This window comes from Camellia sinensis, chromosome 14 (genome assembly GCF_055761805.1).
Source record: "Camellia sinensis isolate YWXY chromosome 14, ASM5576180v1, whole genome shotgun sequence".
In the NCBI taxonomy this organism is placed as follows: Eukaryota; Viridiplantae; Streptophyta; class Magnoliopsida; order Ericales; family Theaceae; genus Camellia; species Camellia sinensis.
Genome location: NC_138974.1, coordinates 3273172 through 3288995, shown reverse-complemented (window position 1 = coordinate 3288995; position 15824 = coordinate 3273172). Strand labels below are relative to the sequence as shown.

The 15824-nt window shown below is 35.7% G+C and overlaps 1 protein-coding gene across 3 annotated transcripts in view; it reads right to left on the bottom strand.

The window, feature by feature from the left end:
* Positions 1-14918, bottom strand: part of LOC145807560 (calpain-type cysteine protease DEK1-like) — a 43080-nt gene extending 28162 nt beyond the window's left edge. For 2 of the 3 annotated variants that reach the window (XM_082905983.1, XM_082905985.1), the window contains exons 1-8: positions 14525-14916; positions 14171-14322; positions 9657-9907; positions 3182-3364; positions 1868-2003; positions 1446-1576; positions 1231-1345; positions 137-1118 (exon numbers count right to left, since the gene is read on the bottom strand). In XM_082905983.1, coding sequence (XP_082762109.1) covers positions 137-1118; positions 1231-1345; positions 1446-1576; positions 1868-2003; positions 3182-3364; positions 9657-9907; positions 14171-14295 — 1923 coding nt within the window. In that variant the 5' untranslated portion in view covers positions 14296-14322; positions 14525-14916. Of the gene's footprint in view, positions 1-136; positions 1119-1230; positions 1346-1445; positions 1577-1867; positions 2004-3181; positions 3365-9656; positions 9908-14170; positions 14323-14524 lie in introns of all 3 variants that reach the window. The other variant, XM_082905984.1, reaches the window with a different exon arrangement.
* Between the last annotated feature and the right edge of the window lie 906 nt (positions 14919-15824).

The following is a 15824-nucleotide window of genomic DNA, read 5'->3' as shown; positions in this document are numbered from 1 at the left end:
AAAATAATAATTAATAAATATGTAGAACATCTTAATACCAAAATTCATTGACACCAACGTAGTCAGTGAAGACTATAAATTGCTCCCGACACTACGAGACAGATAGATACATACACAGGAAAAAGGCCCTCCTTACCTGCTGGTGTACAGCATTTATAAGTTCAACGGTCTTTGGGGGGAAAATGGCCACAATGACTGTTTCGATGATGAACATGAAACTGAAGAGAACCCATGCTCGCTCTGGAGTGCCTGCTATGTGGTGCAAAACCAGTCTGGAAAACTGAAGCCATTTTTCAAGCCCGTGAAGCCTAAGTTCCTCAGACAAAGAAATTTGATTGGGCAAAGCATTATCAACACTATTTGAGTCAATGATAGTTATATCAGTATTGTCACGATGATCTCTATCTGCATCCAAACTACTTCTCTGCAGCAGTGCCAGGATAGTTGGATCCAATCCCTTCTCCCTCAACATCATAGCAAAATTAGGATCTAGTCCTTTATCCTGCAACAAGCTAGCCAGTTCTTGATCCCCTTGTCTTGCTCTCTTTTTTAACATAGATGTAAGCCTCGGATCATTCAACTTTTCTTGGAATACAAGAGCTAAATTTAAATCTAGCACTTGTTGATTTGCTGAAGTTGATTCACTCGATTCACAGCCTTGACTCTCAAGACCACTACTAGAACAAACCACAAGAGAACGGTTGTGTTCAAAATTCTTATCAACATAGGATGTTCCTGTTTCAGTCTCTTGAACAACTGACCGAGAGGAACTACTATGTAATACCAAACTCGGCCTGCCACTATCTATGCTTTTATCACTATTAATCCCCTCCACATTATTCCAGCTGTTCACATCACCTGTGCAATGTGCTGCATCATTACTGAGGTGACCAACCTCAGCACTACTACTGCGTTTCACACTTGAACCACAACCTTCAGAAGAGCTAGACGAACCGTTCTGTTCTTTCCTACGGAACCCCTCCCTCAGGCGAATCACTGTACTCTTCAAGGCATCTCTCCTTGCAGCTAAAGGGTTTGTGACTGATAAATGACGGGAAACAGCAGCCCCTAAAAGCACAGACGCTACAACTGCATAACTAACACAGTGTCCAATGTACCTGTAATGAGGGAGGGGGGAGGAATGAGACCAATAGTAGCAAAACAACTGCAAACAGAACCACGCAATAATGGTTGAAAGGTAAAATAAAATGTTAACAGTAAGAAACAAACCAATAATGAACTCCAAAGCAAATCAGAAAGACTCGTGATGTGCCAGCAACAAAAAGTGCTGCAACGCGACTCTGAAGAAGCTGAAATCCATATAAGCATGCCCCCATGTTCCAATCTGAAAGAACAAATCACCATAACCAAGTGAAGGAATTAGCAATAAAATTTCCAGACAGCAGCATGATTAGTTATATAGATAGAAGTGCATAATGACATACCAAGAATTATAACAGCAGCAGATGTAATTGCCCCCAGCCAATGCTCTTCCTTTGCAGTCAGACCATATAAGATGGAATAAACAAGAAGCACAGCAAGCGATCCAAGGTAGAGAAGCCCAAGATGCGAAGCCCTACAAATACAAACTACGTTAAGAAACATGTGGAGACAGTGCAATTAAGTTCTTGACTCTAATAGAAGCATAACATTAATTGCACAACAATTCGACAAGGAGGGGATATGACCATCTAAAATCATAATTTATAAGAATAAAAGAAAAGGGAGGGAGGAAGAAAGCATGTAAGATAAATCCATAGCAGCAAACAAGCTAGAAAATCCTCATATTATGAAATAAAAATCATGAAAGAAGTCAAACATATTATGAAATAAACTATAAATTTAAAAGCAAGAAAGAATGACTTGCCTTCTAGATTGTCGAGGGTATAACTCGTTGGGATCAGGCGGTTCAGGCAAGCAAGACAAAGGACCCACTTCAATACAATCAGAATATGCAAATTTGTATGCCTTTCGCACATATTCATCTACATCTAAACCATTTCCTGTTTAAAATGGAACAGTAAGAATAACTATAAAATAAAAAAAGGGAAAATAACAATAATAACTATGATCCTAACTAAACCATTCCTTGCATCAGCAAGAAAGCCTTCTTTTTTGGGTGAATCAAGGAAACTAGTTAATTGTTGAATTAATTCAAGGCAGTAAGGGCGTGTTTGATTGGGGGGATTGGAGGGGGGGACTATCCACTATTTGGATTACAATCCAAATAGTGTTCCTTATCCGCCGTTTGATTTTTTTTTAGTCCGCCGGACATGGAGTCCGGCCGGACTCCATGTCCCCCATATGGGGGACTATTGAGTCCTTGGGGGGGGTGGGATAGAATGTGGGGGACTATGCACTGTTGGGATTAGATGCGAAAATAACCATTTTGACCCTCTACTATTTAATTATGTATTATATTTAATAAAATTCAATAAAATTTAAATGTCTCAATTTAAAAATAAAATAATTTTATTTAACTTTTTATTGATGTTTTATTTATTTAAAATTTTAAAATAATTTTTTATAGATATTTTATTGATGTTTTATTTTAAAATTTTGTTTATAATTTATTTAATTTCATTATTTAAATTTTAATATGTGTTTTATTAAATTTATTTAAAATTTTAATTAAAAAAATAATATAAATTTTTTATACAGGTTATACAGTATTTTATTAAATCAAATTTAGTGGTTATTTATTTATTTAATTGTGTAAATAAACAAACACAGTAAAGTTTTGCATGTAAAAAAAATAATGATTTGTTATACAGTAATGATTTAAAACAAATTTTATTGATGTTTTATTTATTTATTTATTTAATTTTAAAAAAACGAATTTATTTAATTAAAAATAATTAAAATATTAAAGATATGTTTAATATTGCTATTACTTAGTAAACAATTGAAAAAGGGTAAAATAGTCTTTTGTTCATTTATCCTATCCAGTCCGTCCAACCAAAAGTTGGATTCACTGAAAATAGTCCTATCCAGACATCTAATCCCATGAAAATGCAAACACAGGATACATATCCAATCCGATCAAATAGTCCGGGGGATTCACAGTCCCAGGACTCAAGTCTGATGGATTCTAATCCCCCATTTTCCAGTCCGTCCAATCAAACACACCCTAAGGGTCTAATGAGAAAATTAACTAACACAAGCATTTTCAAAGGCTTACCATTAAAGACCATTCTGCAAATAAAAAGCATGTTTATCGCTAGGGCAATTGCCGATACACCAAAAAAGAAACCGGAAGGTGAATATCGCTCAGATGCACTTGAACCTGCTGTAACATACACCGCACAGAGTTCGTATGCACATAGCATGGCAACAGCCAAAAGAAGAAGAACAGCAACAGCCCCTGTTAGAGAAGTGATCCAGTAAATAAGTAATAGGTCAAATATGGGGGGATTTAACAATAACATCTCATATTGAACGTGACAGCATGAGAAATCCAATTGCATCTCAAGATTTTGCTGAAGAAAAAGCTCAAGCAGAGTTCTAATACAACAATAGAGAGTCCAATACGACTGTAGAGACTAGAGAGTAAATAAGTAAAGTGGACAACTATTTCAAGTCAAACTTCAATCAGCCCTTTGCCAAGAAATATTTTCATGAACATTATGTGAAACGCATTTCCTATATTAGCTTTTCATTTTCAAAAACCATAAATTTTAAAAGACTGTCAAATAGACCCCAAAAATCCAACAAAACAACCACAAATTTTCCCCTTCACAGTTTTGTTTGGAAAGTCACACCACTGTTCAAATTAATCAACTTACGTCAAAATATATCATGCTAACTATTGGGGCCTAGCTAGAAATTCTGCTGTGATATTAAAGAGTTCTACCATGGTAGGCTCCAAACTTACAGAACTGGGAATCATAGATTAGTCCCTGGTTCAATTTCCTTTTCAATCAATTTCTTGTGTCCATAAACATCTCACTAAACAACAATTAGTTCTACTAATTGGGGTTGAGCACCCAAATCCTTCTCCATTTGGCAAGCACAAAACTAAAGAAAATAGTACACACAGAAGGTACCCAGATTTTTCAACTCTGTTTGCGTAGAGGTAAAAAAAAACACATCTGGCCCATATCTAGGAGAAAGAAATGGCTGCATCAAATTGGCATATCGCGGTTTCTCCTTGAAATTATAAATCGTAGACACAGTAGTTGCATATCGCCCTACACTACAGTATCATTAGAAACAATGTAATTTTGGTGGGAAAAGAAAGATAATTTTGTAACTGAAGCTTGAGTTATTTTTTTACGCCTGATAGATAAACAGCAATCTTAGATTAGCGTTACTAGAACTACTAAGGACACACAACTCCATTTTTCTTCTCTATTTCTTCACTTTCAAATAGTTTCTCATCCACAAAACCCTAAAAGTCAATCTTTCAGATGTCACACATTGGAATGCAACTTGAATTTGTCTACGAATTTAGTGCAGGTCCTTAACTGATCGGATTTGATCTTGATATCTTTATTCCATGAAAATTAGAAGTAGACCTCATTCCTATAAATGTTGGATCAACAAAGGGGATTCCTTTTGGGAGACGAAATAATATTAAAGAGTGATCCATGTAAAAGTTGTGACTTATGGGCTAACTTTGTCTTACAAACCTGTACAAACACACCACTAATATCAGGAAAAAAGAATGACATGACCAAAAGCCACAAGGAAGAGAAAACCAAAATCTGGAAGTCCTTAACAATCCATCCCCTCAACAAGGTACCCATGAACACCAAATTTAAATTTTTATTTTTATTTTTTTGATCAGACCCATGAACACCAATTAACTACAAATTCTATAACCTAGAGGCCTCAGCTACTTCCAATTCCATCACATGTACCCCAAATAATACCTTGACATCTTTCCTTCAAAATCAACCACAATTCCAAAAATCAAGAACAACAGCAGCATTCATCGTGCTTTCAACCATGAAGGCACCATGACAACATAGTCTAATCTTACCAAAAAGCTGATACAAAATATTACACATGAGGGCACAACTACTTAAAAAACATTACCGCAATAATGAGGAAAAAAAAAAAAAAAACCCTCCAAGCAATGTAAGTTGACCCAATCTCAAAATCTTATTCAAGACTGTTGTGCAAACAAAGATGGAAACTGTCAACCACATTAGGATTATGCAAAAGGAATTTTTTGAGGAAAAGAGCACCACTCCACCATTAAAACCTTAGTAGTAGTAGGAAACCCCAAGGGTTGGCCTAGTGGGTCAGCTTAGGGCTTGGGGGTGTGCTCCCTCCAAGTCTCATGTTCAACTCTCACTAGGTGCTATTAACTCCTTGGGGCCACGCTGGCGGACTCTGCCTGAGATTTGCTTGATCTATGTGGAGGGGTCTCTTTGCATGGGTCCTAGAATTAGCCAAGGTGAGCGAAAGTTGGTTCGGACACTTGGTCATAAAAAAAACTTTAGTAGCAAGAAATTTTTACTTGGATGATGTTTCTCACTCAAAAAACTAAATTCCACAGTCCTAAGTAAGAAACTTGCTCCCATCAATGAAGAAATTCTCTCCTAAATGAGATAAAACCTCTCAAACGTACAAATCTCCAATAAACAAAAGAAAAATAACAACTTATTCTAGTACTTTCTATTTACATAAATAAATAAATAAAAATTCTATCCACAAGAATGAATATTATGAATAAAATAAAAAGAAAAATGGTCAAGTACAAAAGGCGGGAGACAAGAAGTCCATCGAGATAAAAGGGGAAAAAAAGAGAAGGAAAATACATGTTCACATTCTACAAATGGCTCTCCAATCCCTAGAAATTTTAAATTTAAAAAAAGTACCCCTTTAGAAGCAAGGACCCACTAGCGCCCAAAAAGAGGTCAAAAAACAAATCCTTTCCCAAATGCTTTCAATATCTTCTTCTTTTCCTTGCAAAATTGCTAGCATTCCTTTCAAGCACAAGACCCAAAGAACCGCACAAACCACACAACTTCAAAGAACTTGTGCCTTGCCATTTGATCCAAAACCTCGAAAATCAATACAACGCATATGCTCACAACAGAATAGAATAACCCAACCACCGCCAAATAAAAAAATCTCCACCATAAAGAAAAAGCATAGGGACATTGTAAGAAAAGATGATCCATGCTCTCCTTACATAACACACCATTGTCAAAACAAGTAACAATCTGCCCCTTTTCTGTGAATTACGTCATTAGTATTAAGCTTCTTGTGAAACACTTAACAAACAAAATTTGTACTTGACATCAAGCCTAATATTTATTCATATTTCAACATGTACGAAGAAAAAAAAAATTATTAGAATATATTTATATATTAATATACACAACATATACATGCTCCCTACCCCTACTCCCGCCTCTACACCTGCTTCATCCAACTAAGATTAAAACAAATAAAATATTATATTTCACACACAATACACCCTCATTGACAACAAGCATAGTATACTATGCCCATTAGCTTAGTTATAGTTTAAGGGTACTATAAATTTCCACATTTGAATAAGAACAATGACTCTTTGTCATGTCTGACAAAAGTGATCATCAAGCGAAGAAGTGTCATTTTTCACAATGAGTGTGTTGTAGACACACAAAATAAACCTTTAAAATGGAGGATGGACGTGTCATAGCATTGATAGGAATTGTAACAAGACAAGTTTTGAGAGCCATTCATTTCCCGACATCCCTCCCCAAATCTGTCCCAAGCCCATCAAAGACCATAACAGGACAACTATAATGAACATACATGAATAGCATAAAGTAAACTGTACCTAGAAGGCCTCCTGGCTTGAGAGACTGCTTGAAGGGTTGAAAGTTAAAAAGATTGTTTTTTATTGTGAAAGGAAGAAATCTCTGGGACCAAATGGTTTTACTATGGCGTCTGCCTGTCATCTATTTGTTTGTGGCCATTCTCTAATCTTTTCACTTTCTCTCATACCCTTTCATGTTGCAGGGGGTCCAAAATAAACAGTAATAATAATATCACTTAGAGAGGCATAGCTATGTTAATGGGTCAATAATCTAGGAAGGTTGGAGAGTGAGTAGCGGGGTGAGAGTGGAGCAAGTGATTCAAGGAAAGAATATGGCAGTGCAAATGGGAAGCATATCCCCTCAAAACCCCTATACATTCTTTTTGAGCTTTGGAAAATGGGTCCTATTTATAGGATTTTGCTTGATACTTGAATATACCAAGTGACCAAATAGTGCAGCGACGACCAAATAGTGCAGCGACACGTGTCGCAGGATATTCTATCCTAAACCATCAAACCTTGGTAGACGCACGTCCCTTGACATGTACTATCTATTTGGCACAAAGCCCCAGCAAGTGCTACTTTACTATCTGTTTGGCACAAGTTTCAGCATGTACCTTTTTTGGTGCGAACCTCAACAACTGTCGTTTTGGTACAGACCGCTGGAGGTGCACCTACTTCGATGGCACTCTCTGCAATGGTACTCGATGGCACCCGCTTTCTCAGTTCAATTTCCCAAAACATGCTCTCTTAAGACTTATGACCTGCTATTGGTCATGCTTGCGTCTACCTTATCGACTCATCCACTTTTAGCCACCTAACCACAAACTCCCCAGCTGCCCAGGGCACGGGCCACAACAAGGGTTGTGCCTCGTACCAAGCCCAAGGGGGCTTCCTTGCTCCTGTCAGTGCAACCACAAACTCCCTAGCTTCCCAGGGCATGGGCCACAGCAAGGGTTATGCCTCGTACCAAGCCCAAGGGGGCTTTCCTTGCTCCTGTCAATGCAACCAAGACAGGTCCTTGACTTGGATAAATGGAAAGAGAGACTCTTACTTTCGGGCTACCCTGCTTTCATCATCGATGGGTCGCCACAGTATATCAGTATCTTTGGCGCCTGCTATCGACACCAACCAATAAGCGTTGGGGCCTGCTATGAGCGCCAAGCTATACATGCTTTGGGCCTACTATCAGCCCTAGGTTGCTAATCCCTTAGGGCCTACAATTAACGCCAAGCATCTATGTATCATTTTGTATGGAGCCAGTCTCCCTCAAAGGTTGCTATCACCTTAGGGAGCTGCGCCTCATAAGGTAGTTGCGGAGGTTAAAGTTGCCTCGACTCCCTTCCCCTCAACTAGTGTCAAAGGCGGTGCTGCAATAATCTTTTGATAGGATGGCAGCGCTGAGGTGGGGTTTGCCTCAACAACTGGGCCGCGGCATGTAGTACCTCAGCAAGTTCTCTTGGATACTTGTTACTCTTGGCCCATTTGGCCCAAGCGGGTTAGATCTGGTTTAATCTTCTGGTTGACCCATTTCCTTTGGATTTTGACTCATTTCATTTAATGATACTTATTCGCCTAAATTGCGACTTTAGTGATAAAGTTGGTGCCTTAATTTCTGCCCTTCTACACATGCAAATAGATTGGATCTTAGCCTCTAATTTTTTCCCTTGGGAGGTATGTTCCAAGATTGTTGCAAGGTGGTAAAAGGTGACTTGATAAAAGTTTCATGGAATTTTTTGTGAATGGAATTATCAATGTTTGCACTAATATTTCCTTGATTTGTTTGGTCCCTTACAAGAAGAATTCCATGAAAATTGGGAATTCTAGATCTATTAGCTTGGTTACATCGTTGTATAAAATATCGGTTAAAGTTTGTCTATGAGATTGAAAGCAGTCTTGAGAGATACTAATTCTATTAATAGGAGAGTTTTTATTGAGGGTCGTAACATTTTAGATGTGCCATTGATAGCCAATGAGGTGGAGTATAGAGCTCAAAAATACTCATTTGCAACCTCACGATTGTGAAGAAGTGGTCATTTCATGAAAGTCTTAAGAAGTGGATGCATGGGTGTCCAACTTCTTCTAGCTTCACGATTGTTGTTAATGGAAAGGCAAGAGATACTTTCATCTACCTCCATTTCTATTTACTTTAGTGGTTGATGAGATCTTGATAATGCCCCCTTTACCTAATTGCCCTAGATTACCAGAGAATATCCAGGAAAAGTTTCAACCTGCTTTTTTATGTGAGTTGCTGCATAAATCTATGGTAACCATACACATTAATTAAGAAGAGAGTCCAGCAATCGATTAGTAGATGACCCTATGATTTACTCAAGTGTTAATCACAACAACAGACCTAAAATATTTCATGGGACTAAACACTTGACCACACAAAAGCCTTAACCTTTTGGGGCCATATTGGCTCCTCAATCCAAACCCCCTAAAAGAGAAGTAACAACCAAATTGGAAGACAAGGAACTCTACAAATACACACACACACACAAAAGGGGTTTAGAAATCCAAAAGAGTAAACAAATGTAAAGGAGAATATTCAAATTGAAAAGATGAGAAAGGATCCATTAATTTAATGGTCATTTCAACTTTAATACAGGTCCCACATCTACCATTAAAACATGAGAAGAAAAAGACCTTGAAATAGAAGAAGGGAGAGAAACTTCAGTAACATGGACCACTTAAACTCTAGAAAGCCTTACTGTGGAAAGAAAGTTCCAATATGAAACTTGCCATACAGTAACTAGTAAGATAAGTATATCATGATGGAATTCTGATTTTTAATTTTTAAACCCTGGTTGAAAATAATAAGTCTAAATAATAGTATCAAAGACAAATGTAATTTATTCAAAAAAAATAATCAATAACTTGAGTGAGTACATACTTGAGCTTTGCCATTGTGTCCTCCACCATAGCATAATAGAATAGAATGCCAAAAGAAGAGCAGTTCCAGCCATTATCACAGCCAGACCAATTATATCTCGTCCAAGTATTAAAATTAACCAGCTTCCCCAAACAATGAGTATCACAATTGGAGAAATAACAATCATCCATGCAAACAGAGACAAGAAACCACATAGTATTCCCAAATGAGGTCCTTGTAAGAAATTTGGCCATTTTCGAGCAAAGATCCAACTGAAAAAATATAAAATGGCATGATCAATAATCTTATTACCATAATTGAAACAAACTACAGGCTAAGGAGGACGCAGTAAGTGTGAAACTGTTATTTAAGAGTAATAAACAAACCAGTTACAGTTGCTCCAGAAACAACAAATTAACCATTCCATGCACACAAAAAATGAAAATCAAGAATATAATACAAAATGAAAAATGACAGAAAACTTCTATGAGATTTTACAAGCTCCTCCAAAGATGCAGGCATATGGGAGTTGGGACAAAGAAGGATATTACCATGAGGGTGGCCAACCAGTAGTCTCTTTAAATTTTACTCAATGGATTGTTCAACTAGTTATCGTCAATTCGACTTTTTTATTGTATAGAATCCATCAAAAGCAACTTTCAAATTACTAGTAGACCATAAAAAATATAAATAAATAGCATGTAGAAGACAAATTTTGATCAATTTTCAACACAAATTCATCAAATAATCCATCCAAAACTCTCTTTACAAATATAAGAATTTAGTGAGAGATTAAAAAGATTGAACCAACCTAATATGGAGTACGCAACAATGATTACAGAAAACGTGTAAATCTTCCAGCAAAAATATTTAGGGGTACTAAACAACATATTTTATATTGTTCTCTAGTCATATTCTTCTTCAATCAGCTCTTTCTAGCAATTGAGGTGTTGTACTAGTTTATGATTTTTTTATGGGCTATACACTTGATTGGCATTGACCCTCTTAGTTGCAACTCTTCAAATGCTAAGAGTTTATAATCTAAAATCTAAGAAGCACAAACACCGACACAGACATAGACACGGGACACGGTGATTTCAAATATATAGGGGCACAGACACGACTTGGACACGGCAACAAAATATTTTTTCATATGTATTTTTATTTGCTATGTAGATTACTATTACATTGACATACAATCAAAATTAACAAAAACTAAAACTAATTCAATATTTTATTTAAAAAAACCACTTTCAAATTAATATTTATCGTTTATATCTTCTTTATGAATGATTTATTAAGTATTTAAATCTAAGCAAAAAAGAACAAACATTCAACATCCAAATCTACCATGGCGTGTCACCAAAGTGTCCCTGGCGTGTCCCCTGAAACATATATATATTAAATAAAGGGACACGCCATGTGGCGTGTCCTCGCTATGTCCTCGTGTCTGACACGGCTACAACACTTATTTTGAAGTGTCAGTACTTCATTGTCTAAAATCATAAACTTAAAAGGATTCCTCAGCTTTCCAATAGTCAGTCCCCCCCCCCCCCGCGCGCGGGGGGCGTTTAGTTAAGTTATTTTTCACTAATAAGTAGTACCAAACACTTGACATTCACTCCCAAAAGAAAAAAATGGAAAATCAAAAGCACCCTCCTCCATAAGTTGCAATAAACAAGGACAATTTTATTTTTGGTTAGACCATCAGAATTTTGCATAGGTTGAATCTTTTATTAGAATTTTGAACGGGAACAATCTAAGAAGCACAGACATGGACACAAACACTGACAAGGACAGGGCGATACAACACAGACGCAACATGGACACACCGACATAATTTTCAAAAAATGCAAGGCATGACATGTGAAGGATACACACAAAACACATAGTTTTATGTATTCATTATATATCATATATATAAATATATCATTCAAAGATAATAACAAAAAATGTAACATAATACTAGTTTTTGTAAATCTACATTAGTTTTATTTTATCTTTTCACCCTAGGTTATTTTGTTCAAACTTATAATTAATTTCATGTGTGTCCAAGTGATGGACAAGTCTGTTCTCTAAGTGTTCGAAGAGTGTCTAGATCTAACAATATTAAAAAATAATAGGACACGTTTGGATGAGTGTCCAACATGTGTTGAAAAGTGTCTGAAAAAAATATGTCTCATAAGGGACAATGAATTAGACATATTCAAACCTTCCATACGGTGTCCTTCGTTTGTAATTGTTATTGAAAAGCTAAGTGGGGGCATGTGGAAGAAGAAGAAGAAGAATGTAGTCAAGCAATAAAAATAAAACCACAAACCAGAAGTAGCACAAATTACGTTGTCATCACAGCTGTATTTGATAGAAATATTACACCATTATCATATTCAAAAAAGAAAAAAGAAAAAAAAAATCATATTTCAATGCTAGAAAAAGTGTTGTCATGACGATCCTTGAACAATTTCAACCACTAATCAACCAAATGCAAGAATAAAATAATAAATCAGCCAAAGGTAGGTAAATCTATGTTACATGGACTCGAGTTCAAGTATCGGGTGCGGGTGCAGGTGCAAGTCCAAGCGTCAGACTTTCATAAACTTAAAACCTAAGATATTAGGATATGTATCCAAAATTTGGATAGTCCAGGAATGCCTCATGGACACATATTTCATATTATATGATATTTTAAGATAAAATGTTAAAATTATGTCAAATTTACTTAAAATTAAATACGATTTAAGAAAAATATGAAATTTTTACCTCTCGTCCATGTGAGAGGCTAGAAAATATTTCCTTACTTGCAAATGTGAGTTTCTTCTTCTTCATACATCATTAACAAATTTGAAAATTCAAGTGTTTGAATTGGATACTAGTGTCGAACACATATCCTACACATATCCTGCACCCTTACCCTTGTTATGCTCAACAAACACAAGTACTTTGAGGGAATTAGAAGAATCCATGTAACACAAGTAGAAAATATCATTTTGTACTGCTTGAAAACGTAACATTGTTGCAACCCCAAAGGTTGGCCTAAAGGGTGCATCTTGGGACTTTGGGGTGTGCTCCCTCCAGATCTCAGGTTCAACTCCTATTAGGTGCTATCAACTCCTTAAGGCCACACTCACGGGCTTTGCCAGAGATTTTCCTAATCCACGTGGAGGAGGTGTTTTGTGTGGGTCTCGAGATTAGTTGAAGTATGCGTAAGCTAGCCTAAACACTCCGATCATAAAAAATTTAAAAAAAAAAAAGTAATATTGTTGCCTTATTATTGTTCATAAGATGGATAAATGTTCCTCTCCATTTTCTTTCATAATTGGATCATAAAATTGGTTTTGCCATCTTAGGTCCCCGATTTTTAGTGTTTATGATTTTCTAATGATTGTTAGCATATCTTTCTACCTCTGTGTTACATTAACTCTTTTATTTCCCCCAAAACACTTGTGTCCACCAGGTATGAGAAGGGTAAGGGTGCGGGATATGTGTTAAACACCCATTCCCAATTTAGACACTTGAATCTTCAAATTTCTTAATGATGTATGAAGAAGAAGAACTCACATTTGCTACTAAGGAAACATTTCTAACCTCTCACATGGATGACAGTTAAAAATTTCATATTTTGCTCATTTGTCTTTTCACATGCATGGTTGTTAGAATCTTACAATTCATACAATTTGATACAAGTTTCAACCAAAGCGATTTGATTCATGCTATTGAATCTTAAATTGAGTGAATCTTACGATTTATTATAATCTAGATTTGTTTACATAATGTATGAAGGAGCGTCGTTTTCTCCAAATAGAATAAGAGATCAATTAATTACATTGATATACATGGTTTTACATGTATATACATATTTACAATCTAGTAATATTAATATTAAATTCATTTTAAACATTGTGTGTAATATAAGTATATACATATATCAAATTATAAATTAAGATTCACGATTCAATACCATTCATGATTCAATAGTTTAGCAAAATGATTCATGATTTGACAACAATGCTCACAAGTCTATCATATTTATTTTTTATAGAAATCCCTAAAAAAGTGTTGGTACTGGTTTTCAAAACATTCAAACAGCTAACTATACATTGTGCCAAGCTCCCCTAATTGCTCCCATCTATTCAAAATAAGCATATTCTATTCCAAAGCATTTTTCTCCGTTTCCTATATGCATATTTTGTGCTCCCCTAATTGCTGCAATCATATTCAAAATAAGCCTATTCAATTCCAAAGCATTCCCCTTGTTTCCTATATACATATTTTGCGGATGCCATCACACATTTCTCTTCCCCAAAGTGTTCCTAGCAATTGGGATCAAGGCAGACAGAAACATGAAGATTAGAGTATCAACATAAATTAACAGAATCTCAACACAGACATCTTCAACAAAGCATTCAAGATTATGCGAGAAAAATAAAAATGCACTATACTTGCAATTTAGAAACTAGTAAAAAATGGAGGCATAAGTGAGTGAACACATGGTCCATAAAATATGCAAAATAGTAATGGGACATGATGATAATCACCTATAAATCCGCCACGGCCGCCAATTTACTGCCCAGAGTAGAGAAAAAGAAGCTGAACCCAAGAGAGAGAAAAGGGTCCCGGAAATTACACATGCCAATATTAATTCACGCTCGTCTCCTTCCATGACTTTGTTACCCCTTTCCTCTCCCAACTACAACATACAAACATCAAATCAACAACAAATTCAGACCCACACTCTTTTTTTCTTTTTTTTTCCTCCGAAAATGAAACCCTAAACCCAATTTCAATTTCAATTTCAATTTCAATTCAAAGGTAGAGTTTTCAGAGCAAACAAATAATGAGATTATAGTAATGGCGTTGTTGTGTAAGAGATGAGAAATAATAGGTTTTACCTACTTCAGTGAAGTTGTCTCAACTGCTTCGATAACTTCCAGTGCCAAAATTGAGCCATTCCTCCACAGATTCCCAGCTCTCTGCTGCAAATAAGGCGGCTTTTCAGCTCAATCGAGTGTTTTCATCTTCTAGGGTTTTAGAAATTAAGAGAGCGAAAAGATGGAAATCGTGACTTTATCTTCTTTCTGTTTCTTCCAATTGTTTGTTTGGAGGTCGAAAGAGAAAGATAGATAGAGATAGAGAGAGCGAGAGAGAGATTAAAAAGATTAAAACCCTACAATCCTGTGTGTGTGAGTGAGTGAGTGAGAGAGGCGTTACAAAGAAAAGATAGATAAAACCAAAAAAAGGGGTTTTGGTTTGGTGTTTAGAGAGAGAGGAAAGTCGCTGGAAATCAGAGACGGTGTAGTCACACACAATAAAATAACAGCTGTCTGTTACAATGCGTCTATTGTCTGAGCGGATGCCATGCCCACGCTTCATGTTGACTCGTGCTTACTACGCTCCAATCCCCAATGTCCAAATCTCTTGTTTCTATCAAATAAAAACCTTATGTTGTGTTTAGTTGGGGAATTTAAAAAAAAATTTAAAAAAAAAAATGTGTGAAATTAGGTAACTTTTCCTTTTTTCTTTTCCAAACCCCTCCTAAAATCTTCTAACCAAACACAACGTTAGTTTTTAAATAGAAATTTAAAAATTTGACTAATAATTTTTTGTTTCAATTATTTTTTTAATTAATTTTTTTTTCAAATAATTTTTTTTCAATTATTTTTTATTCAATTAATTTTTTTTCCAATTAATTTTTTTTAATTTAAATTTTTTTTCAATTATAATGTGTATAATCCCATTGTCATAAATAATAAAAAAATAAATATAAATATTTTAACCCTAAACAAACATCTTTTTTTGGTTATATTTATAAAAATTTTCAAATATTTTGTTCAAACCAAACACATTTGTAGTTTATGTTTTTCTAAAACTAAACAAAAATCAGTTTATAAATTTTTTATAAATATAAACCAAAAACGTAAACATTACCAAACGCTACTGTGGGGACATATTTTTAGGTAGTCCACGTGGCTGAGGTTGTTAGCCAAGATGCCATGTGGGCAGACCATGGTGCGTGGATATGGTGCGCTAATACCGGAATTCGAGATATTTTGATAGAGGACTAGAGTCTTAGATGATATCAAGCTACCTATTTGGATAAAGATAGGACTCTTGAGGGAGTTCATCTTAATCTGAATAGTGTGAGTTGTGATAAATGTTATCCTTGTAAAGGATAGAGTCCCATGAAGTAAG